Raw genomic sequence first — 27192 nt, forward strand, 5'->3', positions numbered from 1 at the left:
GATGTGAGAGATGATCTAACAGAGCTTCCAGTGGGTATCTGTGCCCAGGTTTGGAGAGTGGAAGAGTCCATCCAGGCCATGAGTGCTGCAATCTCCCCTTCATCTGCACACATGGCCTCCTTCATTGAGAGATTGGTGACTGTCATGAAGGCCCAGAGTCAGCAGATCAGTCAGTGGCTACCAGAGATACGCACAGACCTGCATACCATCGCCTGTGTCTAAGCACAAGGGAGCAGTGGTAAGGCGAGAGATGGGCGAAGCACCTGGAGTGTCCACCAGGTCCTCATCCTTCAGGTTTGCAGGGAGGCACAGCAAGGGTGGTTCTAAAGCGTGCCTTGAAAGGGAGAAAGAGCAGCTGCCTTGTGCATCTGGGTACTTTCCTAATGCAAACAGCAGTTCCTCAACCTCTCTGCCAGTGACACCAGTACCTGAAGTTACCATGAAAAACAGAGGCGACTCCTGTACTCATGTAGGACCCCCTCAGCATGCCAAGCCCACCAGGCCTCAAGCAGCCAGAGGACAGCTGTCAAGGTCAGTCCAGGCTGTGGGGCAGCAAGGTCAGCAGCCAGCCACCAGGGCAGCTGGCAGCAAAGGGGAAGCACCAGGTAGGACCGCTCAGAAAAGAATTAAGAAAGCACATTAGATGCACTTGGATCTCACAGATGATTAGACAGTTAAGGACTCTCTGCTTCTGTGTTCTGATTAATGTAATAAATGTCTGATTTGGTTTATGAAAGCTTCCATTCAGTGTCGGTGACCTTCCAGCAGTACAGGAGCAGCATCGGGTGACCCAAGGGCTGGCTGGGATTGACCACGACTTGCTTGTTCATCATTCGCATATTACAGGAGCAACAGGTTTTAGTGGACAAGGGGGTCAGGTCTTACAGCAGAGGTGAGGGGCTTGCACGTGCTTGGGAGTGTGGATCTATATTTGGCTGGATGGCTGAAGCGTCAGCCGAAACGTGAGTGTGTAAGTGCCTCCAGGTCCACCCTTGCTCATATACCTTTGCGCCCTCCAATTGGCCCTCATGTCTGACAGGGCGCTGCAGCTCATCAGCTTCCTGATCTTCCTCCTAGTTGCCGAACGCTTCACTGTGTCTTCAGCAGCCAGGGCCTCCCCCCACTGCAGTGCCAAGTTGTGTAGAGTGCAGCAGACCACCTTCGCTGAGCATACTGAAGAGTGCTATCTGATTGATCCAGGCACCTGAATCTCACCTTGAAGACATCAATGGTCAGCAAGCATCCATCATTGCAGGATTACAAGGATGTGGTGGGGGGTGTAGTGGAAAAGTTGCAGCACTTGGGAGTGCCTGAGAATGTAAACATCGTGGCTGCTCCCAGGGTAACTTGCACACACATGTAGGGTCTGCTGGCAGTAGCTGCAGAAGAGTTGAATGTTCAGGGAATGAAATCTCTTCCTCTTAATGGAGGCCAATGGTTGGCCAGTGGGAGCCTTGGTGAGAGCCTGGGGAAATCTAGCAAGGGCACTGAACTCTCTGGCTCTCTCAGTCTCACTGTCCACATCAGTTCTGAAATTGATGTATTGGCTGGTCCTCCTGAAGAGGGCATTTGTCGCTACCTGGCTGCAGATTTGTGCAGCTCTTTGAAAAATCAGCCAGGGGGAGAACTAGGTGGCATAGTGGTAATGTCACTGGACTAGTAATCCAGAGGCCCAGGCTCATGCTCTGGGGACATGGGTTCAAATCCCACCATGGCAGCTGGTGGAATTTAAATTCAATTAATAAATCTGGAATATAAAGCTGGTCTCAGTAATGGTGACTATGAAATTATCATCACATGTCATAGAGACCCATTTGGTTCACTAATGCCCTGTAGGGAAGGAAATCTGCTGCCCTTACCCAGTCTGGTACATGTGACTCCAGGCCCACAGCAGTGTGGTTGACTCTTAACTGCCCAATGAAATGGTTTGCTAGGTCACTCAGTTCAAGGGCAATTAGAGATGGCCAACAAATGCTGGCTTTGCCAGCGACACCCACATCCTATGAGAAGAAAATGTCTCAAGTGGGTCCGTGGAGTGAAGCGGAGGCATAGAAATTCAGAGCCTCAGTGATCTTGAGAGCCATTGGCATCGGATGACCAGCAATACAATTGGAGCTCACCACCTCGACCCATCATAACACATGGTCTTGACCTCTCAGGTGCAGTCTTTGGCAATGCTGGCACTCCAACATCTGGAGAATTAGATTTTTGACTAAATTAGGTTGATACAAGAGAGATGGGCTGAATCTAAGTGAGCATCGCCATAGGGATAGACTTTCAATAGAGTTAGAAAATATGCTGCATTGAAACGAGATGCGTAATGTAACACTGTAAAAAAAAAATAGATAACAAGGGAGAGACTAAATCCAGGCAAAGAAATCAAACATAAATGGACTAAAGGTTCAAACAAAAATGTAGGGCATGGTTAGGCATCCAAAATGCTTGACTTAAAGATCTACATATAGCAGGAGGGAATTATGTTGTAGAAATTACAGTTTAAAGCAAGTGAAAAATACAGCAGTTGCTGGAAATCTGAAATAAGAACAGAAAATTCTGGAAATACTCAGGTCAGGCAGCACCTGTGGACAGCAAAAGAGTTAATCAATCTAGAAAGATGCAAAAAGGACAGGTGATTTTCTATGCTCAGTGAAACTGGCAAATTAAATAAAGTGAATTGACCTCCCAAGAGAAGCCACAGAATTTTGCTCTGAAAAGTCATTTGGACTCAAAACATTAACTCTGTTTCTCTCTCCACAGATGCTGTCAGACCTGCTGAGTTTTTTTCAGCATTTTCTATTTTTGTTTCAGATTTACAGCTTCCGCAGTATTTTGCTTTTATCACAGTATAAAATTGCCTGGCTCCAGTTAACCGCAAAAGACAGAATTAATAGAAAAAGTATGATCCACTATAAGAGATGAGAATTTTTTAAATCAATGTTATTGTAATAATGACTGACTTCAAATCAACTCAGTACAAATTGGAAATACGTAAGTGGAATTAAAGCAACAAAATCAGACTTGCAAATATGGCACAATTATGTCAAGGACCATAATAAACATACCATCTTGATTGGTTTGCACCAGTGGTCAGAATAACATCCATAGTACAGTAGTGGGATAAAGATGATGACTAAATGTTATTTAGCTATCAGCATCAGTAAGCTCAAGGCTTTGATATGTCCGTTTAATATGCCGTTGGTATGTCCTATATGCTTTTCCTATGCTTTTATGTTCAAGGCCTACCTTTTTCTGGAGGACATTGATCTTTCTCTCTTTTACTTCCAGCATATCTTTCATATCACGTATCTCTCCTGCTAGTGTTCCTTTTTCTTCTGTAAGGTCTTGGAGCTGTTTTGTCTTTTTGTTAAGGAAGCTTTCTTTTTCCTCAAGTCGCAACCTCAATGCATCTACCTGGAGAAGAAAACATATCATGTTAACTGGATCCACACAAGTTGGTAAAGTCAAAACTAAGACACAGAGCCTTTCCTTGCTGATAGAGTTTATTGACTTTGTTCAGCATCAACATGCCTCACCTCCACCCAGTGTCCCAGCTATCCCTTAATTGTGTTCAAATATCAATCACCATTTTTCCCTTAATGTAATTGACATTAACAAACCTTAACAATATAAATAATAAGACATTGACAGAGAATCCAATCTGAAAATACTTGAGGTCTCACAAGCAAATTTACTGCTCTGGCAAAAGAAAAAAATGCCTACCACTTTCGATATACTAAGGATTTTATCCTGTATTTAAAGCATAATTACAATTTCAATATCCTCAAATGGAATGACCATATTGCACTACACATCAGTTACATAGAAATTACCACATGGAAGCAGACCATTTGATCCAACCAGTTTGATTAGTGTTTATCCTCCAGGTGAGCACTCGTCCCAATTCCAGGTGTTTGCATAGATCCACTATCCTTTTATCTTATTTCCTTCGGCCAGTTATTTAACTTATTCTTAAAAAGTGAAATATCCCCTACTTTACCACCAAACTCAGGTTCTGCTTCCTACAGCCTTGCACCCCTCTGTGGAGAATCGTTTCTCCTATTTTCTGCACTAAATCTTTTTCATTTAATCTTATATCTATGTCCCTTCATCCTGGACCCATAAAGTATCAGATACAGTCAGTCAATTTCTATCTATATCATTCCATCTTTTCATAATTTTAAACACCATGATTAAATTGCTTTGTGATTGCTTTCCTCTGTTCTAATGAAAGCAGTCACAGTTTTTCCAAGTCCTTTGTCCAATTTGTATTTCCTCTTATGATCCCCACTGAGGTTACCTCTGGACAAGCCTGATCCCAGGGCAGATGCAGCTTGATAGATCCTAACTTTTATTTGCTTGTTTAGATATGTGGAGAGTGGCTACTGAACAGTGTCACTGGAGTCAGCTAATGAACTTTTAACAAAAGAATAAAACATTTATTAAGAAAAGATGAACTCTATTACAATACTCCTTCACTCACAACTATACCATCAGAAATATATACAGATTTGAACACAAGTTACAAAAGCTATCTTATACTCTATTGTCCACAGCAAGTACACAGTCAATGTAAACCTATGGCACCCTGTGGTCAGACACACCACACTCTGAAACCAAGTGACAGATGCCACCTCAAACAGATGAGATGGATCTCTCCTGAACTCCCCCCAGATGCTTTTCATACCGTGAGCCAACCAGTCTCACTGAATTCCATCACATGAGGGTTTCCAATCTCCATTCTTCAAGGACCCACTTTGGAATCTTCTCCCAAACCAATGCTTCCTCTCAGGTGCTTTCCTCAAGGGTTCCCCTCCAGGATTTCTAACTCTTCTTCTGATGTTCCTCTTCCCTGGGTCACCACATGTATTCAAGCTGTCTTCCACGCATTATCTCTCAGTCAACAACAGTACCATGCTTCACATGCCCATAGCAAAGAGTTACAGACCTTCAGCTGTTTCTTTGGACCACCTTCCTTCTTGCAAGCTGTTCTTGCTTTAAATCTGCTTTCTGCAGCTTTTGTCTCTTTAAATCTGAAGCTTGGAGCCTTTCTCTCTGCCCCACACTCTTAACTTCGCCTAATAGGACTTTTTCCAGCTTCCTGTCCTTCCTTTGACTAGAAGGTCTTCTTGGGACTTTCCCCTGTTCCACTTACCTGGATTTTTGGGGTCTTTCCTATAGCTTGGGACTTGATATCTGTCCCTTTTGCTCCAATCTCTCCTGGCAGCTACTTTCAAACAACTTTAGCTTGAAGTTGGCGATCTGTCCCCTTCTAGGCTGCTCCTCCCTGGCAGCTATCTTCAAAACTGAACTCCAGGAGCTTCAAATCAAAACTGCAGCCTCTAGCTTTTCTGTGTGTCTGTCGGTGGGACCTGCCTCTCTGGGCCCCAGTTGCTAGGAAACAACTCAATTCTTCTACTGTTGTGTTTGCTTAAGTCTTAAGCTCTCATTAGAAATGCAAGCACCTTTTTAAAGTGAAACTAAAACTCCATTTGACCTTTCTTAACACGCAGATACAGAAATGCAAATCAATCTTAAACTTTAAAGCTAAAACTCATTCCTAACACCTACAAATACCAATATAACTTACTTAAACTGTCTCTATTTCCTAACACCTCATACCAGGCAGCATCGTAGTGAAATAAAAACAAAATGCTGGAAATACTCAGAAGGTCTGGCAGCATCTGTGCAGAGAGAAAGAGTTAATGTTTCAAGTCCAATACGATCCTTCTTTAGAATTGAAGGTGGGTAGAATGGGTCATATGCCATCAAAATGGGCAGACAGGGAAGAACAAAAGGGAAGGTCTGGGATAGGGTAGAGGGAGGGAGAGATTAAATGACAAAAATCTCACGGAACAAAAGGCAAAGGGAGTGGTAATGGTTGCAGTAAATGGACAAAGTTATTTGTCCAGAGTGAGTATATATGCCAGAATGATGAACATCTCTGTCCAAAACCAAAAACATGACAAACAAGATTCATATCGGCACATGGCAAAAAAAAATCAAAATGGGGGACAAGGGTTCATGATCTGAAATGGTTGAACTCAATGTTGAGTTCAGAAGGCTATAAAGCACCTAATCAGAAGGTGAGGCACTGTTCCTCGAGCTTGCGTTGAGTTCACTGGAACATTGCACCAGGCCGACGACAGAAATGTGAGCTTGAGAGCAAGGTGGTGAACTAAAATGGCAAATAAGTGGAAGCTCGGAGCCAGGCTTGTGGGCTGAGCGGAAGTGCTCAGCAAAGTGGTCCTCCAATCTTGTGCGGTCTCCTCAATGTAGAGGAGAGCACATTGTGAGCAGCGAATATGGTATGCTAAATTAAAAGATGTACAAGTAAATCATTGCTTCACTTGGAAGGAGTGTTTGAGGCCTTGGGAAGTGAGGAGTGAGGAGAGAGGAGGTAAAGAGGCAGGTTTTACACCTTTTACAATTGCATAGGAAGGTGCCATGCCAAAGGGTGAGGTCTTGGGGCAATTGAGGAGTTGACCAGGGTGTTGCAGAGGGCATGGTCCCTTTGGAATGCTGACAGGGAGGGGAGGAAAGGATGTGTTTAGTGGTGGCATAATGCTGGAGGTGGCAGAAATGGTAGAGGATGGTCCTTTGAATGTGGATGCTGGTGGAGTGGAAAGTGAGGACAATGGGAACCTTATCATGGTTCTGGAAGGGAGAGGAAGGAGTGAGAGCAGAGGTGTGGGAAATGGATTGGACATAGTTGAAGGTCCAGTCAACCACAGTGGGGGGGAATGCTTGGCTGAGGAAAAAGGAAGATATTTTAAAAGTGCTGCTATGGAAGGTTGCATTATCAGAGCAGATGCAACAGAGATGGAGAAACCAGGAGAATGGAATGGAGTCCTTACAGGAGGCAGGGTGTGAGGAAGTGTAAGTCGAAGTAGCTATGGGAGTCATGGGCTTCTAATGAATGCTAGTAGACAGCCTATCACCAGAAATGGCAACAGAGAAGTTGAGGAAGAAAAGGCAAGTGTTGGAGATGGACCATGTGAAGGTGAGAGAAGGGTGCAAATTGGAGACAAAGTTGATTAAATAACTTCTGGGCGAGAGCAGGAAACAACACCGATATGGTCATCTATGGAAAAGGTGTTGGGGGAGGGAGCTAGAATAGGACTGGAACAAGGAATATTCCGCATGCCCCACAAAAAGACAGGCATAACTAGGGGTTCATGCGGGTACCCACTAAATCATCTTTTATTTGCAGGAAGTCAGACAATTCAAGTTTTTTCTTTATTTGTTCATGGGATGAGAGCTTCGCTGACAAGGCCAGCATTTGTTGCCCACCCCTACTTGCCCTTGAACTGATTGGCTTGCTAGGCCACTTCAGAGGGCAATTAAGTGTCAACCACATTGCTGTGGTGCTGGAGTCACATGTAGGCCAGACCGGGTGGGGCAGCACATTTCCTTCCCTAAAGGACATTAGTGAACCAGATCGGATTTAACAACAATCAATAAGGGTTTCATGGTCACTATTATTGAGACTAGCTTTCAATTTCATATTTATTAATTTAATTTAAATTCCACCAGCTGCCATGGTGGGATTTAAACCCATGTCCTCAGAGCATTAGCCTGAGCCTCTGGATTATTAATCCAGTGACATTATCATAATGCCACCATCACCGTCGTGAGAACAAATTCAGCCATGTGGTGGTGGACAGACATTTGCTATTCAAGGAATAAGCAGAGAGCCCCAAGACTGTCCTGTTGAGGGATGGAGGTGTAGAGAAAATGGATGCCCATAGTGAAGAAGTGGGTCAGGAAACTGGAAGTTGTTGAAATTAACTAGGGTGCTGGAACAGTAACTGTCATTGGTATGAAGAAACTGGACCAGGAGAGAAAAAGATAGAGTCAATATAGGAATAAATAGTCCAGTGGGGCAGGAACAGGCTGAAACAATAGGTCTACCAGGACAATCCTGTTTGTGGATTTTCGGAAGGAGGCAAAAATGGGCTGTACGGAATTGAGAGTCTATGAGGTGGGAAACTGTGGAGGGAAGATCTCCAGAGGAGAAGGTGAGGTCAGAGGGAAGTTAAGGGGAAGATAGATCTGGAAGGGTATTGGTAGTCTCGAGTTGTTGGAGTTTGCGTTCCTCAACACCTGAAAGGAAGAGGAGTTTTTTCTTGAAGCGTCAGGTCAAACGAAGGATGAAATGAAACTGTGGATCAGGACAGCTTTGAGATAGGGTGCAAAACAAAAACAGAAATACCTGGAAAAACTCAGCAGGTCTGGCATTAGCGGCGGAGAAGAGGAAAGTTGACGTTTCGAGTCCTCATGACCCTTCAACAGAACTAAGTAGAAATAGGAAAGGGGTGAAATAAAAGCTGGTTTAAGGAGGGGGGGGGGGGGGGGGAGGAAGAAATGGGGGTGAGTTGTTGCTGCTGGAGAGAGAAGTCGAGTGTGTACACATAGCAGCACATGGCACCGAGTGTAGATCTCAGGATGCAGCGAGAACAGCAGTTGAGAACATTTAGTGTCTTGGGGATGCATGTGATCCTTGTTGGAATTGAAACATGAAGGATGGAGTTTCAGTTGGAATCCACATGGAATAATTCGGAGCCAGAGACAGTCGCTGAGGAAGAAGATGCGGCTGTGAAAGCAGGTATCGGCAGATGTCTTATCAAGCATCATGAGTGGAAATGAAAAGCAGTGAAGGAGAACGAGGTAAAAGAGACAAAAATCTTGGAGAGAAGAGCAGGACTTCTTCAAGGTAGGCATAATGAATCTGTGCTGATCCCTCTCTCTTGCATCTCAACATCCTTCTTATAGAATGGATCCCAAAATTGTAACCAGAAGTCCAACTGTGATTTTAATGAGCTTTATACAGATTCACCATTACATTTCAACTTTTCTATCCTTTTTGAAAATTATTATATTGCCCATTCTCAGTCCTTCAGCACATATCCACTCTCAATACATTAAATTTGTGAGGCCTCTGATATTTCTTTCCTCAGTTCACTGTCGCTGGGTCAAAATCCTGAAAATCCCTTCCTAACAGCACTGTGGGTGTACCTACACCACATGAACTACAGTGGTTCAAGAAGGCAGCTCACCACCACCACCTTCTCAAGGGCAATTAGGGATGAGCAATAAATGCTGGTCTAGCCAGCGAATGAACGAATTTTAAAAAGTGGAAACATTTGTTCTTACTTTTTTGTATTCTATGTTGCATCGCACGATTAACCAATTCACGATTTCCCTCCTCCCCACTATCCTTCTCTTTCATAAACAATTTGGCAAAGAGCTTGTAATTGTCAATCTTGCCAATTTCTGTTTATCTGCTGTAACTCATTATCTTTCCCTCATGGGCTCTACCCCATATTTAACAAATTCTCTTGTTACTGATATTTGTAGATTTATTAATAAATACTTTGAAATTCTCTCTTCTTACCTGCTTTCCCTGTCGACTTTTTTGTTGTCATATTTGTTCTTAGCCTTATCATTTCCATCATATTTATACATTATACGTTCACTTTAATTTGATTTGTTTTGAATCTATTTATTTATCTACCCTATCTAGAAGCTCTTCTTTAATATGGGGTGGCTTGAAATTTGTAATATGAATAACAGTAAGCAATCAGCATTGTTACAATACTGTCAGGGGCTGTTAACATTTAAAGAAAAATGCGAACACTTAGTTTTAATTTATCGAACAATGCCACAAGATTTCACAGTTTTAAACCAAAAGAACTTATGAAAGACTTAAAGACTTAAAACTAAACAAGTATTAACTTAACAATATTGCTTATAACTACATGTGTTATGCACCCAGTTTTACTTCTTACTTCCCCCAAGAATTCTCTTGCACTTTATGATATCTTAAAAGTTATTCACTTCTGTCGGGACCACCCAAAAGTATGTCATAGTCCTCTGGAAACTACTTTAATTCTCCTCATTTCCAGCTATTCTCAGAGGTAACACTTTCAATTACTACCTCTTGACTGCAAATGCCTCAATTCCTGTTCTGGCTGCCTTCTCAATAGTTCCAAGCTAATCTGTTGGGTGTTTTTATTATGCCATAGACTCGGAGAACCACTACAGATTTTTGTACTAGCTTCAAACAAGGCAATCTTCCACCTTCTTTTCCCTCATGAAATCCAAATTGAGATTCAGCCCTACCCACATTTCAAGTGGCGAATGCGAAGTTAGCTTTTTCTCTGCTTACAGTGCAGGCCTACTAACTATCATTTACTTTAGCTATTCTCTATCAGTAGGCTGCAAACTGCACAGCCAGGTCCAAACTGCAACTAACTTTCTCAGCAAACAGCCAGATAAATTGAAACCAGAGAACCTCCTTAAGCTCCCCCATCTCCATGACGATGTAGCATGCTCTGGGATGTTATCAAACAGACCTTTAGGTTAAGTATCCTCATTTAAAATTCCTTGTTGGATCTGAAGGAAGAAATGGATTTTACAACCCTTCAGGGTTTACCAAATGCCTTTAAACTAATTTAGCTGTAATCTATTTTTTCTGGACTGCCCTTACTGCAAGGATTGTAGACGTCATGTCTCCAGGTCTTTAGCTTTGCAAGCCCACCAGCTGTTTTAAGATCTTCCCATTCTAGCCATTAAGCTCAAGTCAACATGCCCCCAATTTTTTAAGTTTAGTAGACTCCAAGTTTGTTTTAATTGCATTCACTTCAAGGCTGCTTTCACCAGTTTCTCAACCAGAACCCCATTTTCTTCAGTTTAAACTTTAATTCCTAAAACTAAAAGTTATATTCTACATAACATGAACCATTGACTAGATCTTCGCAACAGCGTTCACTATTATAATGAAGGAAAGTTGCTGATGAAGATTCCACATGGTGCAGTGTTGCAGTCCTTACTGTTCAAGGAAGTACTGAAATGACTCTCAGTTTGAAGTTGTTGTACTTGTTCACTAACTGCACTAAAAATGGCTCGAAACGTTAGGGCTGTTTCTTTCAGAAGTGAGTGAATTTTTAATGGCATAAAAGTGATAATTATTACTGAAAAACCTCGCTAGCTCTGAAAATATTATTTTATAAGTGTGGAAGCTTGCTCCTATTCAAGAAAATTAGTGTTAAGAGATTTAAATTTTTATTTCAGCTTTTCTGTCTCTCATTTCCCTCTTAATCCAACCTGTATTTCTCAAACTTCTTTCTGCTTTCCATGTGCGTATAAATACATGGCAGGACTGATAAAATGGCTGCAGCTGACACATGATGGTAGCTCTGGATGTTTCTGAGTGGTTTAAAAACGGAAAAGACTAAGACATCAAATCCCTAGAATGGAACACTCCTTGCTTTGTATAAACATTCCAGCTAAGCCAACACAAAGGGTGGTAGACCGAGGTGTCTGCACTAGCCAGTGATGGACAAGGGCAGAGTTATTTGTGACTCCTCATCTCCAATGTTGCGTAAATTTTTAGAAATTCATTCATGGGATGTGAACATCACTGACTAGGCCAGCACTTATTACTCATCCCTAGTTGCCCTTGAGAAGGTGGTGGTGAGCTGCCACCTTGAGCCGCTGCAGTCCATGGTGTAAGTACACCCACAGTGCTGTCAAGGAGGGAGTTCCAGGATTTTGACCCAGCGACAGTGAAGGAATGACAATGTATTTCCAAGCCAGGATGGTGAGTGTCTTGGAGGCGAACTTCCAGGTGGTGGTGTTCCCATGTATCTGCTGCGCTTGTCCTTCTAGATGGTAGTGGTTGTAGTTTGGAAGGTGCTGTCTAAGGAGTCATGGTGAGTTCCTGCAGTGCATCTTGTAGATGGTACACACTGCTGCCACTGTGCATCAGTGGTGGAGGGAGTGAATATTTGTGGATAGAGTGCCAATCAAGCGGGCTGCTTTGTCCTGGATGGTATCAAGCTTCTTGACTGTTGTTGGAGCTGCACTAATCCACGCAAATGGAGAGAATTCCATCACACTCCTGACTTGTGCCTTGTAAACAGTGGAAGGTTTTGGGGAGTCAGGAGGTGAGTTATACACCATAGGATTCCTAGCGTCTGATCTGTTCCTACAGCCATAGTATTTATATGGCTAGTCCAGTTCAGTTTCTGGTCAATGGAACCCCCAGGATGTTGATAGTAGAGGATTCAGCAACGGTAATGACATTGAATGTTAAGGAGCGATGGTTAGATTCTCTCTTGTTGGAGATGGTCATTGCCTGGCACTGATGTGGCGCAAATGTTACTTGCCACTTGTCAGTCCAAGCCTGGATATTGTCCAAGTCTTGCTGCATTTGCACATGGACTGCTTCAGTATCTGAGTAGTTACGAATCGTGCTGAACATTGTGCAATCATCAGCAAACATCTCCACTTCTGACTTTATGATGGCAGGAAGGTCATTGATGAAGCAGCTGAAGATGGTTGGGCCGAGGACACTACCCTGAGGAACTCCTGCAGTGATGTCCTGGAAAGGAGATGATTGACTTCCAACAACCACAACCATCTTCCCTTGTGCTAGGTATGACTCCAACCAGTGGAGAGTTTTCTCCATAATTCCAATTGACTCCAGTTTTGCTAGGGCACCTTGATGCCACACCCGGTCAAATGCTGCCTTGATATCATGGGCAGTCACTCTTTCCTCACCTCTGGAGTTCTGCTCTTTTGTCCATGTTTAACCAAGGCTGTAATGAGGTCAGGAGCTGAATGGCCCTGGCACAACTCAGACTGAGTGTCAGTGAGCAGGTTATTGCTAAGCAAGTACCGCTTAATAGCACTGTTGATGACCCCTTCCATTACTTTACTGATGATCGAGAGTAGACTGATGGCATGGTAATTGGCCTGGCTGGATTTGTCCTGCTTTTTGTGTACAGGGCATACCTGGGCAATTTTCCACATTGTCAGGTAGATGCCAGTGCTGTAGCTGTACTGGAACAGCTTGGCTAGGGGCGCAGCAAGTTCTGGAGCACAAGTCTCTAGTACTATTGCCAGAATGTTGTCAGGGCCCATAGCCTTTGCAGTATCCAGTGCCTTCAACTGTTTCTTGATATCAAGTGGAGTGAATCGAATTGACTGAAGACTGGCATCTGTGATGCTGGAGACCACCAGGGGAGGCCAAGATGGATCATCCACTTGGCACTTCTGGCTGAAGACTGTTGTAATTGCTTCAGCCTTATCTTTTGCACTAATGTGCTGGGCTCCCCTATCATTGAGGATGCAGATATTTGTGAGTCTCCTCTTTCAGTAAGTTGTTTAATTGTCCACCACCATTCACAACTGGATGCGCCAGGACTGCAGAGTTTAGGTCTGATCCAATGGTTGTGGGATCGCTTAGCTCTGTCTATCACTTGCTGCTTATGCTGTTTGGCAGGCAAGTAGTCCTGTGTTGTAGTTTCACCAGGTTGACACCTCATTTTTTGGTATGCCTGGTGCTGCTCGTGGCATGTCCCCCTGCACTCTTCATTGAACCAGGGTTGATCCCTTGTCTTGATGGTAATGGTAGAGTGAGAGATATGCCAGGGCCATGAACTTACAGATTGTGATCAAGTACAATTTTGCTGCTGACGGCTCACAGCGTCTCATGGTTGCCCAGTCTTGAGTTATTAGATCTGTTCAAAATCTATGCCAGTTAGTATGGTGGTAGTGCCACACGACACGATGGAGGGTATCCCCAATGTGAAGGCGATGCTTCGTCTCCACAAGGGCTGTGCAGTGGTCACTCCTCCCGATATTGTCATGGACAGATGTCTTTGTGGCAGGCAGGTTGGTGAGGTTGAGGTCAAATATGTTTTCCCTCAACACCTGCCGCAAATCCAGTCTAGCAGCTTTGTCCTTTAGGACTAAGCCAGCTCGGTCAGTAATGGTGCTACCGAGCCACTTATAATGATGGACATGGAAGTCCCCCACCCAGGGTGCATTCTGCGCCCTTGCCATCCTCAGTGCTTCCTCCAAGTGGTGTTCAAGATGGACCAGTATTGATTCATCAGCTGGGTGGTGGGGGAGGATGGCACATGGTAATCAACTGGAGGTTTCCTTGCCCATGTTTGACCTGATGCCATGAGACTTCATGGGATCTGGGTCGATGCTGATGTTCTGCAGTTACCTGCACAAAACACAATGGGTTTTAACAAGAGGCTTCATTAGCCGAATAGCTCGACCCGAAACCACCCTGCCACATAACCGAGACTTGAGCTGTTTGAATTGCTTTAATTATACAGCTTTCGGATTCCATCTTCAGTTTGCTGTTTAACATATGACGGGCAGGCCATACAGAAGCATGCTCTGGCCAAGTTTAGCAACTGGCCCGCATCTAATCTGACTCTGCTGGGAAGATCTGTACTACCACCTACAGAACTGATTCAATCTCTGTGTGCCTACTTCATCTTGGGACATAAACACCACCAGAAAAGTGAATCTTACACCACAGTCTTCAGCCAGCCGAACTCTCTGAAAGAATTCCTCATTGGACTTTGATTCTGGACTGTGGACTCACGGGAAACCATAATTCTTATTATTATCGTGGACTTTGCCCTGATCACCTTTCTTTCCCTTATTCCTACTTTATTGCATGAATGCAAAAAGGGGCAGGCATTGCGAGACCCCTTTCTGCGTTTTGTGTGTGTGAAAAATAAACTATTCCTCTTACTTGTACCTTATCTCAGGTTTGTTGTGGGGTTATTAATAGAGGATTGGATCACTCCAAACCTGAAGGATTGGGGAAAATATGCCACCACTTATGAAGGGGGAAATCAAAAATCAAAAACACCTTTCTATTTATAGATGGATAGTAAGTGGAGAAATCAGAGCTGTTCTAAATTAAACACCCCTCCTGTCCGTAACATATATATCATTTAAATCTAATTTGTATTTCCTATTTTGTACATCCTTGAATTGGACTATGCATGTTTCAGTGAAGATCCTTCACTCGGATTGATTGAAGAGCCTCGCTATGGCTTGCCTTGTTCACACATTCCAAAGATCCCTGTGGAGGATGCCATGCTGAACCAACACACAATTCAGGGGAATTGCCAATAACAAAACCAGAGGTCCTTGTGCCGCTGTCAGTAATGTCACTGGTGAGCACCATTCCTTCACCCTTGAGAACAAAACCTGGACCATTCATCATTCATCTTTGCAATCTTTTGTGAAAGATCACAGTGTTGATTAGGAGTCTTGTTTTCCACTTCACTTCACCTCATCTATTTTATTCCTTTTTCTTTTTCCTATTCCAATCTAAGCTCTTTGTACTTCTATTAATACTTTCCCGTTCTATTTGAACCTTAAAATCTTCCACGATGCTTACCCACATCTAATCTATCCACCTGATCTTTTTTTTAAACCCTCAGCTACATCTAGCAACGCCCTTATCTTTGTCAGCAAACATACTGCAGCATGGAATCCTGCAGGTATAGGAATTCAAATACTTTGTCTCCTTTTACAGTGAGCCCCAAATAATAAGTGGATAGCAAAAATCTCCTAGAACAATAATTTTGTTCTTGCTACTCATCTCCTTGATATTGCCACAGATTTCCTCATTTGTTTCCCTACCACAATTAAGGGGTCTGTAGTACAACTCCACAAATACAACAACCCTTGTTAACCTTTTATCTCTAAGCTTATTAGCTTCATTTGAAACACTTATTTTTTTAGCACATCAGTTCTTCCTACTTTCTTAAACTTTACTCAAAATCCACCCAAATAGGTGGAGTAGCACCAGGTCAGTGCCAACATAACAAGCCCAACACATACACCACCTCAGGGCTCAATGCTCATTATGATCATCACAACATCTTGAAATGTCCCTTAGCATTCCTATTGGTACAAATAATCATGAGTCCAATCCCATTCATCAACTGTCAACTCACACACACCAATATGGTGATTTATAAATATGGAAAATCATAAGCAGCACAGCCTCCAAACACAAGCAATAGATACAGCATTGTTCTACATGCCACTTTATCTTCTTGTTCACGTTGGTTCCCTAGTCCTGTAATTCAACCATATCTTTCTCATCTGTCCAATTTAGACATTTTTGATGTATTAATGCCATAAGCCCCCACTGACATAACGCCATCTGGAAGAGTCATAAATGTTAACTTGATTTTTAAACTTTCAAGAACTTGGATGATGCAGTGGGCTGTCTATGAATTTCTGCTAATTGGAAAAGAACAATGCGTCTCAGCAACTCTTCTTTAAATCGATACGAACGGATCTTAACTAAGTTCACCAGACAAGATGTACAAATGGCACTCCTCTGTTTCCAATAGGATCTAAAAATGAATTTTAGATTTAGATTTGTCCTTCTCCCACCTAAAATAGGATATTCCTTCCCAACAACTGTGATATTGAAATTTCAACAGCTGTCAGGCAGACCGCATAATCTTATAGCAGCCTTAAGATGCATCCAAATTGCAGCAATGACTTTTATTTTTTGTGTCACATAGCCTGGATCCACACTATAACTGCGTTTGGGTGTGGGTGCTTTACTGACTCACCAAACTGAAATACCATTCCAATTAAACATGTTCAAGATAGAAACCTTCAATCAACAATTGCTGGATTGTCTACTCCTGATCACTTTCTCGCTCCGAAGTGCTGCGACCAAAATCAGATTCCTGAAATATTTTCCTTCTGCCTCCTCCAAGCCAGTCCAAAAGTTTATTTGGATGTAAAAATAAAAATAAAAACAAAAACAAAAAACTGCGGATGCTGGAAATCCAAAACAAAAAATAAAAAATACCTGGAAAAGCTCAGCAGGTCTGGCAGCATCGGCGGAGAAGAGTACAGTTGACGTTTCGAGTCCTCATGACCCTTCAACAGAACGTCTGTCTCCACGTTCTGTTGAAGGGTCATGAGGACTCGAAACATCAACTTTATTTGGATGTACTAGCCGCTTTAATCATTTTTCTTACTTCAAGGGGGCAATGGTGCTGCTTGTCACCAATTGCCAATTTAATAACACCTTTCAAGTTAAAGGCACAGGTTTATCATCTTGGCCTGTCAATTTGCTTCTATTTCTCTTGCCAGGCATATGCATATCTCCTTTTGCATCACAATCTGTGCAAACCAGCCAATGTGAACCAAGTTCAACCACTATTATTTATTTAAAGAGAGGACTAAATGCGGCTTTTGGGAAAGATTACCGTCAGCATCCTTGTGACCCAATTTCTACATCATGAATCCACTTATTTTGATTTAAAGATTACAAGACAATCAAGACCAACAAAAACATTCCCTTATATGGTTTCACTCTTAACTGTATCTGCAAAAATCACAGCATCCTCACTACTTGCAACATTATACTTCATCTGCTATATTTCACCATTTTTCTACAAAAGATAAAACCAGTTGGTCACTACAGCTACTCAGAAAAAGAAAAATTAAGTTTTTTCATTCAGCATGGGGCTGGAGAAAAAATACTACCTCTCAGAATAAAATATTTGGGCTGTCACTCAAACTGAGTGCAAAGTGTGCAAAAAGCTTTCTGAACTGTGAATTCTGTAAACAAAGAATGAAGCTTAGGTGAAGAACATTGGACTTCCACATCAATGCTTAAGCCAACTTTTTCCAAAGTTTTAGTTGCTACATGGAGCTCATGTTTGCATTTCACTGCTGTGGTTAGCATTGGAACTCACTCGATACCTACCAACTACTGTGAAACCCTTGATTTCCTTGCAACCAGTGTTTGCTTTTCTTATAAGTTTCATTTATGGTGTGAAATAGAAACTTTCGCTTTAAAAGGTGGTCCTAAATGTAATGTATAGTAGCGATTTAAATGTAATATTTGCACACAAAATAACAACGTGACCAACAGAACTTAACTTTAAAATCCAAAAGGTAGAAAGAGTTCAATTTTAAATTTATGTTTATTTGGGGGGATTTTTTCACCATATTGGTTCAAATAATAAGTATGCCTGACGTCATTACAGAAAACTGATCAGAGACCAACAGATAAATTAACAAAACTCATCACCACTGAGATATGTTTATTAGCCCAATGTGCATTTAGGAGGATGAGTTAATTTGGTTTGTTAACCTAAAAACTTCAGCAGCAAACCTGCAGCTACATTAGCTCATCTGTTATTACACCAAATGCCTTTATTGAACCTTGCACAAAACTAATGCCTTCAGGTTGGATGTGTTGAAATTTACCAAAGAAAAGTTGCAGTTACATCATTCTTAGTTATGGCGAGGAGAAACATCGTAGTCAAGTGAGAGTTATAAAATAGGTAATTTAGACAAATATGGGTTCAATATTATATCAAATGTACATCTGTCAATAATGCAATGGGAGGTCTTGTGGTACAGTGGGTAGAGCCTGCCTCTGGGCAGTTCTGGTTCGAGTCCCACTCAAGGGCTTGACAGCCATGGAAGGTGCATTCATAACATCACCAAAAAGGTTGATTATCAGCCTGTAAATCCTTCCAATACACCTATGCCGTAACAGCAGGATAGTCTCCTGGTTAGCTATGCTCGATGCAGAGTGACGCCCCTCAAGCTATAGCCTTTGGTGACAAAAACATAATTACCTGGAAAAACTCAGCAGGTCTGGCAGCATCGACGGAGAAGAAAAGAGTCGACGTTTCGAGTCCTCATGACCCTTCAACAGAACTGGTATTACTTCTACTATTAGAATTACTAGAACAGTATTACTTCTAATCATCTTTGTTTCCTTTGTCCCTTGAACAGTCACTGGCAGTCCTGTGTCATTCACCCGTTCATGATTACCATGTCCTGTGGTTTTAAGTTTGTCCACCTTCAGTGTTGAAAACAGATTGAATAATTCTGCAGTTCCCTTTACTTTAGTCTACATTTTTACAAATCTACAGTTAGTTAATATTTGCCCTGCTGTCACGCTCTCTCACTTTCTTATTACTGACAATTCCAAGGAAACTAGCCAGGGCCTAGGAGGGGGACAGCAGCTATAGGCAGAAAGGCACTGTGGTTCATCATGCAGTAATGCATGTGGGAGCTTGCGCTCGGATTAGAAACATAGAAATATAGAAAAATAGGAGCAGGGGTAGGTCATTCGCCCTTCAAACCTGCTCCGCCATCCAATATGATCATGGCTGGTCCTCTATCTCAGCCTTTGGTGACAGGCTGACGACCTTTCCAGCAAAAACTAGCCTTGGAACCAGGCACAAGGACATTATTTGTCTGCCTCATGTGCTATTTAGTGCGAGAAGGGAACTTAAGAAGAAGAATGCAATACAGAAAATTCATCTCATCACTGGATGTTCCATTGGCAGATAAATAGACATAAATGGCCCACTCTATTCATCAATTATACATGATTTGATCATACTCAGCTACAGGAGCAGGATTACAGCATTATTACAGAAGTGGTTAGGGCATAACAGGCACCTGCATTTATGGCTAAAACAAATAAAAAAGGATTCTGCATTCCAAATGTCTGCATGAAATGCAACGATGAAGGTTTGCACATTTCTTCTGTCTATTGAACACTGTCCAGATTGTGTTGTTGTCTAAACCCTTACGTGTGTGTGCCAAAATCCAAATGCTAATTCATCATTTGCTGGACCAAGATTACCGAAGTCTGCATTAAAGTAGGAGAGGTTTCCTGTTCTTGCTTGAGGCAGCTCAGTAAAATTTTTCAACCTCTCTGACCCAAACAACCAAAATGGGCATGTAATTCACAAATACTTTCAAACAAAGACAAGTGCGAGGTGGTGCCTTTTGGTAAGAATAAGAGGCTCAGGTTAAATGGGGTAGACGAACAAGGAGATCTAAGAGTACACATTGTCATGAATGCTGAACTTTACAAGATGATTATGCTTTGAAATGTCCCCTTTAACTCAAAGTAAAATAGAGAATTCTGGAAAGGGATGCATAATTAAAATTTCTGATAAACACCTCAGTTCAGAGAAATGCCCATGTGATCCTGTTGCCATGCAGACAGAGACCGAAATAGAAACTCATTGAGATGGAGTGCAAGTTTTTACACCTTTCACACAATCTCTCAGCACCAGGACAGCGGCAGTAAGACACAGGACAAAGAAACTACTGCTGTTGAAAAGCAGAGAGAACAGTTTTGTGTTAATGAGCAAGTGGATGCTCTTAAGAGTTCAGTTCCTGTTCAAAAGAAAGCGAACAGAACAGGCAGCATGCTTGAAGTTTTAAGGAACAGGGAGTCAGCGAGGTTTGCCTTGCTGGTGATAATCGTCTCAAGGAAAACTCGGGTGGAGCAGAACTATTGTCCAAAGACACTAATTTTCAACCTGACCTGGGAGGGTGAAGTGAATCTATGCTGAAGAGCTGGGGGTGACTTTAAGACTGTTCCTTTAACACTATACCAGAAGCTAAAAGAGTTTCATAAGGCATATTTCAGATGCAGTAGTTAGCGCGCAAGTACCTTTCCTTTACTTTGATGTGTTAGCTGCCTGTTAAATCTATGTTGATTTTAGTTTTTTGTTATAGTAAAAGTCTTAAAAAATGAAATCTTGTCCTTTGGTTCTTTCTGTAGTTGGTTGGGAAATTCATCTCTTAAAAATCAGTCTCCACGGGCACCGTAACAATATTTACAACTCACTAAAAGTAACAGTGCAGGATAACAAGGCCATTTAAAAAAGCAAACGATGTACTGAGATTATTTAATAAAGGGATAAGATAATACAAAACTCTTACTGAATCTTGCTGAGGCTACACTTGAGTATTGTGCGCAATTCAATAGAAGCATTACAAAAGGTGCAAATCAAATTCATAAGGATGATTCCAGAAACGAGAGAACATATTCATCAGGAAAGTCTAAACTGGCTGGACTCTTTTCTCTGGAAAGAGAAGACTGAAGAACATTGGATGGGAACCTTTAATACTCTGAAAGGGTTTCATAGGGTCAATGGCAAAAATGTTTCCATCTGTGGGTAATTCTAAAACTAGAGGGCAATATAAGGTCACTAATAAATCTAATAGGAAATTCATAAGAAATTTCTTTATTTGAGAGTGATCAAAACGTGGAACACGCTACCACAAGCATTTGAACAGCATTTGTGATGGCCCATGTGCTTTTGAGGAAAAACCTATGTTTTACCTTGGGGTGATGGTTCCTTTAAGAACTTGGCTTCCCTAGGAGATAGTTTTTGGTAAAGCACCTTGCTTCTAGCAACTGATCATGTGACAAGCTGCCTGGGAGATGAACATTAGGAGGTTAATAGAGCAGAGTAGATAGCAGTGGTGGCTCTGCTCTCAAGCAGGGTTTCAGTTTTTAGTTCAGAACAAGCTTGCAGCAGGAAAACATCCTTTCAAATAGAATTCAGTTGAAATTCTATGTGCTGGTTAAAGAGATTAAACATCTTGTTAACTGAAGGACTCCACGAATAATAAGTCAGACTTCTGAAATAGCCAAGTTGAGAGGAGGAAGCAAAAAGATCACACGCAGGTGGCCGAACGATAAGGAGCTGGGGAGCGTGGGTGAGGGGGTGCGCAAGCGACAGAATGAGAGGGTACACGAGCGAGGAGGTGTGAGGATGAGCGCAAGAGAACAAGGGGAACATGGGACCGGGATGGCAAGGGGTCGGGGGGAGAAGGACAGAGAGGGGCTGGGGGGCGGGTGGGGGGGAGAGAGAGAGAGAGAGAGAGAGAGAGAGGAGAAGGGCGGTGGGGGGGGAGGCAGGGAGGGGCTGGGTGGAAGGACAGGGAGTGGGGTGTGGTAGGGCATGAGGGACCAATAAAAGGGCCAAAGAGAGAGAGAGAGAGAGCGAGAGAGAGAGAGGGGGAGAGGTTTGATGCAAAACTCCAGAGTTAAAGAACATTAGAGCCAGGAGAGTTCTGACCCGACGTAGATACACTTAAGACGCTAGCGATGCCCATGTTGAATTGGGAGTCTAGAATTGTAGGACAGTTAGAGGAGATTTGAATGAACAACCTTGCTGGGAGTAAGTGGCAGACCCAAGGAATCTCAACCCTTTTATGAATGTTCAAAGCAGTACTCGGACCAAGTGGTTAATCTTCCAGTTTCTAGTAAATATATGCCTTAACTTTTCAGGTGCAAGTCAAATGCGTGTTTAAGAGAATTTGTGTTAAAATGTTTGGTTTAGAGAACAAGGTAACTGTTAATTTACTTTGTATTAGTCAATTATGCATTTTTTAAAGTGTAGTTATTAATATTCCTGTTTAATTTTTGTTCAGTGAAATTTGTTTGATTTAAACCATTAACCATGTGGCTTCAGTCTTTTACTAAATACCTGGGTTTTCGGATTTTCAAAATAATATAATAAAATTGTTACAAGTCTCTACCAAGATCATAACACATTGATGCATTTTAGGGGCATTTTAGGGCAAGCCAGATAAGAATGATGGAGAAAAAAAAAGGTATTCTGATGGTCTAAGGTGAAAAGGTGGAAGGAGTGTTATGATCCCAATGGCTGATGTTACGATCGGACAAGCCAAATCCCAGGATGGAACCCGGCTTGCTAGATCCTAACTTTTATTTTTTGTTTAGATACGTAGAGAGCGGCTACTGAACAGAGCCACAAAAGTCAGCTGATAAACTTTTAACAAAAGAACAAAACATTTATTAAACAAGGTGGCTATATTACAATGCTCCTTCACCCACAACTATACCTTCACAGATATATACTGATTTGTAAGGATAACCTAAGTTACAAAGGCTATCTTATACTCTAATGTTCACAGTAAGTACACAGTCCATGTAAACCAATCGGCGACCTGTGGTCAGACACACGACACTAAAATGAAGTAACAGATGCCACCCGAAACAAAAGCGATGGATCTCTCCTCAACTCCCCACAGATGCTTTTCAGACCATGAGCCAACCAGTCTCACTGAACTCCATCTTTCACATGAAGGTTTCCAATCTCCACTCTCAAAGAACTCGCTTTAAAATCTTCTCCCAAACTGATGCTTTCTCTCAGACGCCTTCCACAAGGGTCCACCTCCAGGGTTTCAAACTCTCCTTCGGATGTTGTTCTCCCCTAGATTGCCACACGCATTCAAGTTTTCTTCCACGCATTCTCTCTCTGACTCAGCTGTGCCAACAGAACACCATTGCTTCACATGCCCATGGCAAAGAGTTACAGACCTTCAGCTGTCTCTTTGGATCTTCTGGCTTCTCAAGCTGTTTTTGCTTTAAATCTGCTTCCTGCAGCTTTTCTTTAAGCTTGAAGCCTTCCTTTCTGCTCTTTACTTTCACTTCCACAGAACAGGACCTTTTCCAGACTCCTGGCTTCCTTGGACAAGGTGGTCTTCTTGGGACCCCTCTTTTCTGTCTCACTCCTTGGCCTTGGGACCTTTCAGTTCTTTTGGGAAATCTGTTCTCTCTGCAGCTCCCTCCCCAGTATCCAGTCTCTCTAGAATCGAGACTTCAACTTCAGTTTGGGACTTGCTATCTGCCCCATCTCTCTGGCAGATGCTTCCAACTGAACTCAAACTGCTGCTTTTAGTTTTCTGTGCGCACGTGCGCGTGTGTGGGTGAGTGGGTGCGCATTTGCATGTGTGTGGGGCCTCCCTCTCTGGACCCCTGTTGCTAGGCAACAGCAGTTTCTTTTTACTCTCATTTGCTTTACTCCCTTCAAGAGTGATAAAAATCTTATTAGAAATGCAGGCATCTTTTAAACTGAAACTAAAACTCAACTTTTCTTAACAAGACAAATAAAGAAATACAAAACAAACTTAAACATTAAAGATATACCTTATTCTTAACACACCCAAAAACACATACAACTTAAACTCTCTTTATTTCCTAGCAGGAAGTTCATATGGAGCATAAATTCCACCCAAACAGGTGGGTTGAACGACCTGTTTTGTGCTTTAGACTTTAGGCCTAAATTTTCCAGTCCCACCCACTGTGGGAATTGTAGCAGGTTGGACGGATAATTTAACACAAAAGGTTCATTGACTTTGGGTGGGAAGTTTTGCTCTCGTGGCAAGCAGAACTGAAAAATCCCGTCCCAAGGGGCTGACAACTTGATCTAAAATGATTTCACCATTTAATATCTCTAGTGAATAAGAAAGATGAATATAAACATTAAGGGCATGATTTCACTCCAAATACCAAACAGATGACATTTTCAGATGCCAATCATCCAATTAACATATGTCATGCCTTGCACTGCATTCACCATTGCACTGCATCCCCCACCAGGATGGTCTGAGGGCCCTTAGCTTCTTCCTTGAACAGAGGCCTGAACAATCCCCATCCACCACTACTCTCCTCCGTCTGGCTGAACTTGTTCTCACACTGAACAATTTCTCCTTTAACTCCTCTCACTTCCTCCAAATAAAAGGTGTGGCTATGGGTACCCGCATGGGCCCCAGCTATGCCTGTCTCTTTATGGGGTATGTGGAACATTCCTTGTTCCAGTCCTACTCCGGCCCCCTCCCACAACTCTTTCTCCTGTACATCGATGATTACTTCGGTGCTGCTTCAAGCTCTCGTCGGGACCTGGAAAAATTTATTAATTTTGCTTCCAATCTCTACCCCTCCATCATTTTCACATGGTCTATCTCTGACACTTCCCTTCCCTTCCTTGACCTCTCTGTCTCAATTTCTGGTGATAGACTGTCCACCAATATTCATTACAAGCCTACCGACTCCCACAGCTATCTTGACTACAGCTCCTCACACCCCGCTTCCTGTAAGGACTCCATCCCATTCTCTCAGTTCCTTCGCCTCCATCGCATCTGTTCTGATGATGCTACCTTCAAAAGCAGTTCCTCTGACATGTCCTCCTACTTCCTTAACCGAGGTTTTCCACCCACGGTCGTTGACAGGGCCCTCAACCGTGTCCGGCCCATCTCCCGCGCATCCGCCTTCACGCCTTCTCCTCCCTCCCAGAAACATGATAGGGTCCCCCTTGTCCTCACTTATCACCCCACCATCATCTGCCATTTCCGCCAACTCCAGCATGATGCCACCACCAAACGCATCTTCCCTTCACCCCCCCGGCGGCATTCCATAGGGATCGTTCCCTCAGGGACACCCTGGTCCACTCCTCCATCACTCCCTACTCCTCAACCCCTACCTATGGCACCTCCCCATGCCCACGCAGAAGATGCAACACCTGCCCCTTCACTTCCTCTCTCCTCACCGTCCAAGGGCCCAAACACTCCTTTCAAGTGAAGCAGCATTTCACTTTCATTTCCCCTAACTTAGTCTACTGCATTCGTTGCTCCCAATGCGGTCTCCTCTACATTGGAGAGACCAAACGTAAACTGGGCGCCGCTTTGCAGAACACCTGCGGTCTGTCCGCAAGAAAGACCCAAACCTCCCTGTCGCTTGCCATTTTAACACATCACCCTGCTCTCTTGCCCATATGTCTGTCCTTGGCTTGCTGCATTGTTCCAGTGAAGCCCAACGCAAACTGGAGGAACAGCACCTCATCTTCCGACTTGGCATTTTACAGCCTTCCGGACTGAATATTGAATTCAACAACTTTAGATCTTGTACTCCCTCCTTCATCCCCACCCCCTTTCCGTTTCTTCCCCCTCCCTTTTGTTTTTTCCAATAATTTATATAGATTTTTCTTTTGCCACCTATTTCCATTACTTTTAAATCTATACCTGTAATGCCCTGTCAGTCTTTCCACCCCACCCCCACTAGAGCTGTACCTTGAGTGTCCTGCCATCCATTCTTAATTAGCACATTCTCTTAGATAATATCACCACCTTTAACACCTCTTTGTTCCTTTGTCTGTGACATCTTTTGATTATCTGCTCCTATCACTGCTTGCTTGTCCCTACAACCACCCCCCCCACCCCCGCCCCCCACGCAACTTCTCCCCCCCTCCCCCCATTTTAAACCAGCTTATATTTCACCCCTCTCCTAATTTTACTCAGTTCTGTTCAAGGGTCATGAGGACTCGAAACGTCAACTCTTTTCTTTTCCACCGATGCTGCCAGACCTGCTGAGTTTTTCCAGGTAATTCTGTTTTTGTTTTGGATTTCCAGCATCCGCAGTAGTTTTTTGTTTTCACCATTGTTTGTTGTGCATCGATATTCACTTCCAATTCATGACTCCATCCAGGCAATACTGGGTTATTTCAGGTAGGTTTATATTCAACACAATTAATTCGAGAAAACAAGGTTGCTAGGGTTTTGCAGCCCTACAAGATTATACTAATGGGGAACATCTATGCATAAATTCTTTATGAGTCTTTTGATTACCTTGGAAATTTGTATCCCTTTTGATGCCTGTCCAGTAAATGACAGTGACCTGTTACAAATCCCATGACATTATTCATTTAATGTCATTAGTGCTGGTTTGGTCCAGCTGTGTAGAAGAGAGATCTCAACTGCTAAGGTTAGATGAGGCTTAAATACAAACAGTACATGGTTTTAGGACTTCAAGAACCTTTGTACTGTGAGAACATGGTTTCTCATTAAACTAGTAATAAATTCTAGTAAAAGCATCTTATTTTCAGATAAGCATATTGAGGGGAGACTGAAATAATAATCATACCAACTGTGGTATTCTTATTCACTGTAAATTAGCTTTGAACAGGATATAAAGTTCTGGAAATTACAAAATAATAAAAAAAGTCATCTCTTTCTGTATTGTTCTTTCTGCTTTGTATTGCATTGCAGTTTGTTTGCGTACTCTTCATTACTTGTACATTGATTTTCAAAGTGGCTTTTTAAAGTTTGTTCTAATCTATTTTTAATATGATGTTGAAATAAAATGTGGCACTGATCATATTACAGATTCACACCTGAATAGAAATCTTTGTTTCAATGTTTCAATCAACACCATATAATTTTAAGGGTCACGAAGAAGTCTCCTGATATTAGCTACTGTACCTTGAATACTTGGCAGTCCTTTAAGAAACATTAAGGATTATCATTTGAATGCTGACTATGGCAGCTAGTTAGAACAATGGTTTTATTAAAAAAAACAGATACTACATTGACAACTTAGAGATGAAGTTATCTTATTCCCCTAAATCTCAGAAATGAGTCTGGCATCCTTTACTGAGTCCTTACCATGGCACCAGACCCAATGACAAAAGCAACTAGTTAAGACCCACAGGCAACAAATGACAGTAATAACATGCTGGCATCCCTGTAACTAAGTCTTAAATATCCATTCAGAGGGAGGTGCATTGAAGCTGCCAAGTTCAGACTTAAGTTGCTCCAATACACGCACAGTGACATCCATCTAATACTAATCTCTTTCCTTCCATTCATTCTCTTCAGTAAGTTCATTTACAATCCAGAATAATTCAATAATGTTCTACGTAACAGTAAAATTCATGAACAGGTCATGACTGTAGATGCATAAATGCAGGACAAGTTTGG

General features: G+C 42.4%; 1 protein-coding gene across 3 annotated transcripts in view; it reads right to left on the minus strand.

The window, feature by feature from the left end:
- Positions 1 to 27192, minus strand: part of LOC144681687 (ERC protein 2) — an 864810-nt gene that overhangs the window by 535367 nt on the left and 302251 nt on the right. For all 3 annotated transcript variants that reach the window (XM_078543515.1, XM_078543513.1, XM_078543512.1), the window contains one exon: positions 3244 to 3411. In XM_078543515.1, coding sequence (XP_078399641.1) covers positions 3244 to 3411 — 168 coding nt within the window. The remainder of the gene's footprint in view (positions 1 to 3243; positions 3412 to 27192) is intronic.

Source organism: Cetorhinus maximus, chromosome 6 (assembly GCF_964194155.1).
Source record: "Cetorhinus maximus chromosome 6, sCetMax3.hap1.1, whole genome shotgun sequence".
NCBI lineage: Eukaryota > Metazoa > Chordata > Chondrichthyes > Lamniformes > Cetorhinidae > Cetorhinus > Cetorhinus maximus.